Source organism: Crotalus tigris, unplaced genomic scaffold (genome assembly GCF_016545835.1).
Source record: "Crotalus tigris isolate CLP2741 ecotype Arizona unplaced genomic scaffold, ASM1654583v1 scf7180000017589.2436309, whole genome shotgun sequence".
In the NCBI taxonomy this organism is placed as follows: Eukaryota; Metazoa; Chordata; class Lepidosauria; order Squamata; family Viperidae; genus Crotalus; species Crotalus tigris.
The window spans coordinates 672136-679438 of record NW_024096495.1 but is presented as its reverse complement, the minus strand read 5'-3'; the positions used below and the strand labels follow the sequence as shown (position 1 = coordinate 679438).

General features: G+C 33.4%; 1 protein-coding gene across 1 annotated transcript; it reads right to left on the bottom strand.

The window, feature by feature from the left end:
- Positions 1–283: 283 nt before the first annotated feature.
- Positions 284–6867, bottom strand: PRDX4 (peroxiredoxin 4). Its single transcript, XM_039362871.1, has 7 exons — positions 6497–6867; positions 4282–4399; positions 3563–3679; positions 3068–3190; positions 2797–2927; positions 1533–1567; positions 284–400 (listed from the first exon to the last, which is right to left on the bottom strand). Exons 1-7 carry the CDS (start codon positions 6777–6779, stop codon positions 350–352), a joined length of 858 nt encoding a protein of 285 aa, XP_039218805.1. The 5' UTR covers positions 6780–6867; the 3' UTR covers positions 284–349.
- Positions 6868–7303: the final 436 nt, after the last annotated feature.

The following is a 7303-nucleotide window of genomic DNA, read 5'->3' as shown; positions in this document are numbered from 1 at the left end:
TTTAAAGATTTGTTTATAGATAAAAGATGGGATATGGGAAAAAGAAATAAGTTTGTTGTATTTTAAAAGAAGGTATTACTAAAATTGTTCATGTGATCAAGAGAGAAATAATTTATATATGACTTTATACATTTATTTTTTACTATATTTCTTTCTTTTTCTACTTGTTTTCTTTTCTGTATTTTTTTCTTTTTATTCTTTTATTTTACTTTATTTTAGTTTATTTATTTTAAGTATAATTTTAATAAAATTATTATAAAAAGAACAACAAATCCAAAAGGAATTAACAAAATTAATGGAATTTTATTTATAATTTTTAGTTGTAAGCTATCTGTTTACAAGAAAGCAGTCAGTTCACTTTACCAAAATACTTCAATTTTCCTGCAGGATCTGGAATTATCTGCAAAAGAAAAAAAAGTATTGCTATGAAAAGACAGTCTTTATATGCATGAATGATTGGTTTTGAAAAACTATATTAATCTATAGCTTAAAATGATTGCCTTACATTACATATTTAGAAAACATTATTTGCAGCTCTTTTCCTTATCATATTTTCAAAGAATCTTCAGATTGATTAAAAAACAGATACAGATATCCACATACTAACATACTACATTCTGTTGATCTTACATAAAATCTACTTTACTTTAAAAAATGGAAGTCCCCTAGTTAGAAATTCTTTAATAGCTATTTTGTCTCTTTGCTTTATTTAGTCCCATCCAGCCTAACTATAAGTATCTGCAAGTATTACTTACAATATTATCTTTAAAAATAGCCACAGCCAGTGCCAGTAAGGAGTTTTGTAAAAATAAGAAATTATAACGTAGGGTGTTTTTTTTTAGATTTGTGGAAGACAGGTTGATACTGACAGAAAAAATGGCTGAAACACACTGGCTCAAATGTTTTCACAATCTATATCTAATTCAAAAATCATTTTCTGTTGAAGTGCTATAGAATTCTAGAGAAAAGTCTGAATATTAATTCAATCTGCAATATCAACTCTTAAGAAAGTATTTATATAAGAGGTATACTTCCTTTGAAATAAGATTTTTCCAAAGAATTCAAACGAAAAATAAAGCACTAGAAATACAGGGAATAAATACAGTTTGCTCACTATGAATTTCTATCTTGACTGACTGAATGAAAACTGCAATAATTTCTTGATATTGTAACATTTGCATGTGGTGAAGGAATTACTTCTATACGCTTCAAGCATACCTGAGAGAAAGTTCAGCATTTGAATAGATGCAAATAATTAGTAGTTTAGATCTAACATAGGCCCTAAATGCCACGATGCCAAGCAAGATGGCAGGGTAATGAGTTGTACGTAAAGTACATAAAATGTCACTGTGCTATTGCAGCAAACTTTCATTTTCATGCAGGGTAGAAAACTAGATAGTTAAATGGCACTAAAATTGCTGGCACACTGCTTTTGGCATATGGGTGACATTTTCCCATGTGACATTTTCTATTAAGACTGTGTGTGTTAATAGGTATTTTTCAAATGATAGTGCTTAAAGAATTCAACTTACTGTTTCACTGCCTGGTTTCCACCCAGCAGGACAAACTGAGAAAATAATGAAGACCAATGTTAATATGTTGATTAAAAATGAACAAATAAACTTGTTTTTTTCTTCTTGTTCTGTAGACTACTAAGGTCAAATACCTACTATAAAGATTAAAAAAAAGATTTTCTGCAAATAAAAATTTGATTGCGAAGTACTAATTCTAAGTACCCAGGCCTAGACTAGGTTGAGTTTTTCAGCTAACTCTTCGTATCTGGAACATATATGTGAGGATATAGGCATTGCTTCAGCACTAAATAACATTTTAATTTATTTCTTCATAAACTTATTTAAAATCAAGAGTGATATAAATAAACATGAAACAGTCTAATTTTTGTTGTGCATATATATACAAATCTTATTTTTTAACTAGATGAATGTTTAACCAAATTCAAGTTTAGCTTCTGCATTTTATGCTGTAATTCTTAAACAAATTACTTTTTTCTAGTACATGTTTTTAACTTCAACACATAAACATTAGTAATAGAATATTAGTAATATGTTTTTAAGCAGAAAGTACACTTTAGATAATGAAAGTAGGATATCTATAGCACTTTACAACATATTAATTTTCTCAATCAGTATAAGCAAAGTATCCCAATTCTCCGATGACATAGATCAGAAAGATTAAATTAAATGGTAGTCATTCTGTTAATCAAATGTGAATAATCTTGATGAAGATGTGAAAAGGGTAGCACATTATATATTTGATATAGATCCAATACCATCTGTGGCAGTATCTATCCAGTTATTATAACAGAGTTTAATGGTATAGTTCTGGTTACTACAGATCTATGAATCTGAGTAGGATTTTTTAAAATCTGAATGTGAAGAAAGAGAACATCCACTGCTTTCCTTTTTTGTATAGTGATTGACTAATATACAGGAGAAAGATACTACAATTTCAGGATTATTCCAGCTTGGAGTTTTGAGGGAATAATGAACCACATTCCAAGTGCTATAACTTTGTATTTAATTACTATCGCTACCAAAACATTTATTTTATTTATTAGACTTTTATCCCACTGTTATTACTTTATAAGTAACTCAAGGCAGCGAACATACATAATATTCTTTCTTCCTTCTATTTCTCCCACAACAATCCTGTGAGTTAAGTTGGACTGAGAGAGAGTGACCGGCCCCAAATCATCCAGCCAGCTTTCATGCTTAAGACAGGATAGAATTCACAGTCCCCTGGTGAACCACTGCACCAAACTGAATATAGAAGTACCTTCTCCATGTTTGTCAGTATATTGGAATGCTTGTACTAGACGAAGGGTTTCATCTACCGATCTGCCAACAGGAAGATCATTCATTGTTATTTGCCGAAGAACTTTCTTGTCATCAATAATAAACAGACCTCTGTGAAAAGATTTTAAAAAATGAACAAGAAAAATTTCATTTTTGAAAATAGTGAAAGATGTAACTGCTACACCCTGTTTATACTGTATACTAGAACAAAATAGTTAAAAATAATTAAAAATTCTCTAAATACTTTGTACCTAAGAGCATATCCTTGGTCCTCTAGATAAACTCCATAGTCTTTTGAAATCTGGTGTGTCAAATCAGAAAGAAGAGGTATCTTCACTGGTCCAAGTCCTCCTTGTTTTCGAGGTGTATTTATCCTATTACAATAAAAAGTAGCCAAATATTCAATTAAAACATTATTTTATACTTTAGTAATCTTGTACAGGTAATTCATATCATAAATATGTTTCCAAAGTATATTTAATCACAAAAATGAAGATTCAGTTCTAGTGCATAAAATTAAATGAAAAAATGATTAATGGAAGAGTAAGGCAGCCCTGTGGTTCTCAAACATATTGAGATAGCTCAATAATGTTACTTTAGTGACTCATACATGCAAGTAATTCAGATAAATTTAAAATTTATGGTATAAGGATTATAATAACATTTTCAAGTATCACATTTGTTTGAATTTTACAGGATTATAAAATAATAATTTGTATAAGTAAAAAAATAGGAAAAGAACATACCATGCTAAATGAGTGAATTGTGAATCTACTGAGCAAGCTATCACTTCAGCATCAATTGCTTTAAATTCTTCAATTCTGTCACTGAATGCTATTATTTCCGTTGGACACACAAATGTGCTAAAGAGAGATTAAAATTAGATATTTTAAAAACTGAAATAATAGTTTAAATGCTGTATTATTTTAAATGCTATATTGCTAAGGCAATTTTTTCCATAGTGTTTAAGAAAATTTCTTGAACTGTAATCTTATTATATTGGCTACCTAATATTATATTCTGAACATTTCAGACTACTATGCATGGGCCAATATAACTATATATTTTACAACATTAAGATATTAATAAGCACTAATTTGGTAGCACAAATAAATCAATTTCACATTTTCAACTTTTTTCAATATAACTTAGTAACAGTTTTACAGTTGCAAGAATAAGTAAAAATGTTTGTGTATATTCTAAAATCTGTATCACAGATTTATATCTTCTATTTATTATCAACTGTGCTTAAGATAACAAGTAATAATAAAATAAAGTCTTCAAAGCTGGCCATTTTCTGTATTGTATATCCCTTCTCCCATTTTAATGTTTTCAACATGAGGAAAAAATCCCTTAATTCCTTTCATCTTTTTTTTTTTGACTACACATGGAAATATCTATGAAATATTTCTGCTCAACAAACATGATTTTGCAAAAACACATATGTACTAACACATTTGCTTACAAATCAAGAGGATAAAAGAAGAAAATAACGTATTTTCCTTCAAAATCTGCTAATTTCAGTTCTTTAAACTCTCCATTGATGACAGCTGTTCCCTCCCAGTCAGGTGCTGATTTAGAAACTAAAACAACAGCAACAAACAAAAGATGTAAACATTTAAATCAACATTTTGATTTTATTTCAAATAAATAGTAATAAATAGTGGTATCACTCAAATGGGTAATATTTTCATTCTCGTAAATGAAGAAAAATGCAATTTTGTTTCAAAAACTAAGCATTTAGTAGTCAAATTATTAAACATTTAACTTTTGCATTTTTTTTAATGCAACATATGGTCTTAGGAATTGTTAAACTACTAAAATCCATGAATTTTTAAAACTGATATATGTAGAAATACCATCCCAAATATTTAAGGATTTAATTAATGCTTTTATTCCTTGGAATTATGGCTAAACTTTGTTCTGTGAGGCATTATTTGAAATGTATAAAATAAAGTTAAACAAATTATTTTTAAATCAGTTTTATTTTTTTAAAAATAGCATAGTAAAATATGTAAAAGTAATTGCTCATTAAAACTATTACAGACATTTATTATAAAGCACGGAGTGTCTTCATTAGCTGGCAATATTTAAAGTCTCAAATAAAATAGAAGATATTTGTGTATTAATTTCTGTTAAGGCAATGAGTAGAAATGGATTATATTGACAGTACATTGTATGCTACAAAAAAGGTAAATGTTTATGTTTGTAGTGATAAAATATGCTGACAAATTTCTGCAAAATAGTTTTCACGTGATTCAGTGTACTGTATAGTTATCTATCTATCTATAGATTATACAAACACACATATGTATAAATTAGATACATTTACTATATACATCGAAGCAAGTACCTAATGCCACTGAAACTAAATTCAGACTGAGATCGTAACCAATAGAGACTGAATGACAATTCAGGTTAGAAAAGAAGATTAAATTCTTAACTGAGCAATTTTACACATATCTACTTTTTATACTGACCTGTATACTCTCAGTATATCTCTCAATATATAATACTGTAAATTAGAAAGACAACTGAAGATGTTATTGGAAAATGCTTGTACCAGAACATGTGTGGTATGGATATTTTAAAATGCCTGATATTTTAAAATTATTTCCCAAGAAATAATTTTGGATTATTTGTAATGGATTAATAATAAATTTTAGTCTATAAAAATAGCAGTGTAAAACATTTGCCTATAATCTAATAATAGATGCACCCAAGATATAAGGGGGGGCAATTTTGCAAATAATGCTAATAAAACTTATTAAGAAAGTCAAGTAGGCATATGTGAGAATGAAAGAATAGTTTTGTCTGTCATGCCATTTATTTAATTTATTATGAATTGCTAGTATAAATCATCCTTAGAATGTCCCAAGAAACTATAAATTTTTAGAAATGTATTAAGTATAGTAACATTTTTCTACCATTTCATAACTAGACCCCAAACTAGTGTTTCTAAAAGAATGACCCCGATTCTCCTGGTTCTTTCTATGACTCATTACACCAGAAGTTTTTCCTGACGTGTCCTTTGTCTGAAGTTGTATTTAGCAGATACTTGGAACAACAAACAGTATTTGTGATTGCTGTTCAATTTAACCCATTTCTTCTCTGCTCATAGTGGCCTGGGAAAAGTTCACATTTAAATCCTTTTCTGAGTTTTTGAAGAAAGCCTTTTTATTATCTCCATACTATTGTTATTAAGACGTCATATATGGTAAGTGAGCAAGAAAAGAAACTTGGTGTGACAACTCTTTTCCTGGCATCACAATACATATCTTTTAAGCTCTGCCACAGGCCTTTGTGTTACCGTGCAATACAGCAGCTTTCTCCGTGCTAATAGCACTCCAGATGTGTCGGACTTCCCACGGCCTCCCACCCTAATTGCAAACCATTCTTGAGCCTGGCTGAGGAAGACCAAATGCTCTTAAGGGACAGGCTCTGTGCGAGAAGGGTGGCCTTTCAAGTAGGGTCTCTGCAGACCCGACGGCAGCCAGGACAGGAAGCCCAGCTTGCAATTAGGAAAGGTACAGCTAAGGCGACGGGGAGAAGACGTGGCCTTTCGGTCTTTCTCTCACTCCAGGACTGAAAAGACAAGGCAGAGGCTGGCTGGGGCAGCTGCGCCTCGCCCCGTCCCCCTCTCCCGCCGCATGGCGCGGCGGCTTTTTTTGTGCACCTACTCTTGGCCTTGCTGAGGTGGAGTGAGTGGTCTTTGACGGGCACCCGCGATGCCTCGCCAGGATACACCTCGCCCCCGGCGTAGTAATGGCACTTCTCGTCGCCGAAGCCGAAGTTCTGAGCAGCCCCCGCCTCCTCGGACATCGTAGCCGCCAATATCAGCAAAATCATGGAGCAGACTGCTAACGGTTCTGACACGGGTTTCAACCGCCGGCGCCTCCCGCTCATCCTCGCCGCCTCCTGGCTTTCGCTCCGCGGCCCGCGCGCCAGCCTTCCGACCACCATAGCCCGCGGATCAGCTGCACGTCTCGCTGGCCCAGCTGGCAGAACGCTACAAGGAAAGGGAGGCAGGACAGGCCCGGAGGAGGAAGAAACAACCAACCAAGCTGCTTTCTGGGGCGGAGCCGACGGCCGTCCCACTCTGGGAGACGCGCAAGCACGACAACGGCCGCGCTTCCCCCCTTCACTCCGCAGAGACGCGCGGCTGGCTGTGCCTGTTTTGTGGAGACCCCTGGGAGACGTTGGTTGATCAGCCTTCCCCGTTCTCTTAAAGTCAATGTTCAGGAGCTTAAAGCCTGTTCTGTTTAAAACTACATGGTGCGAAGCCCGTGCCTTTGAATAGATTTAAAAGCTGATATATTAGCGCTGTTGATTATATGCCATCAAGTCAGTGTCGACTCTTAGAACCGCATAGATAGATTTTCTCCGTGGCGATCTAACGCTAAGCTGGTCCTGTAGATCTTCCAACGGTGCACCTGAATCCATACACTTTCCTACTGGTTGCGCTTCTCTTTCCTTCCAGTATCAGC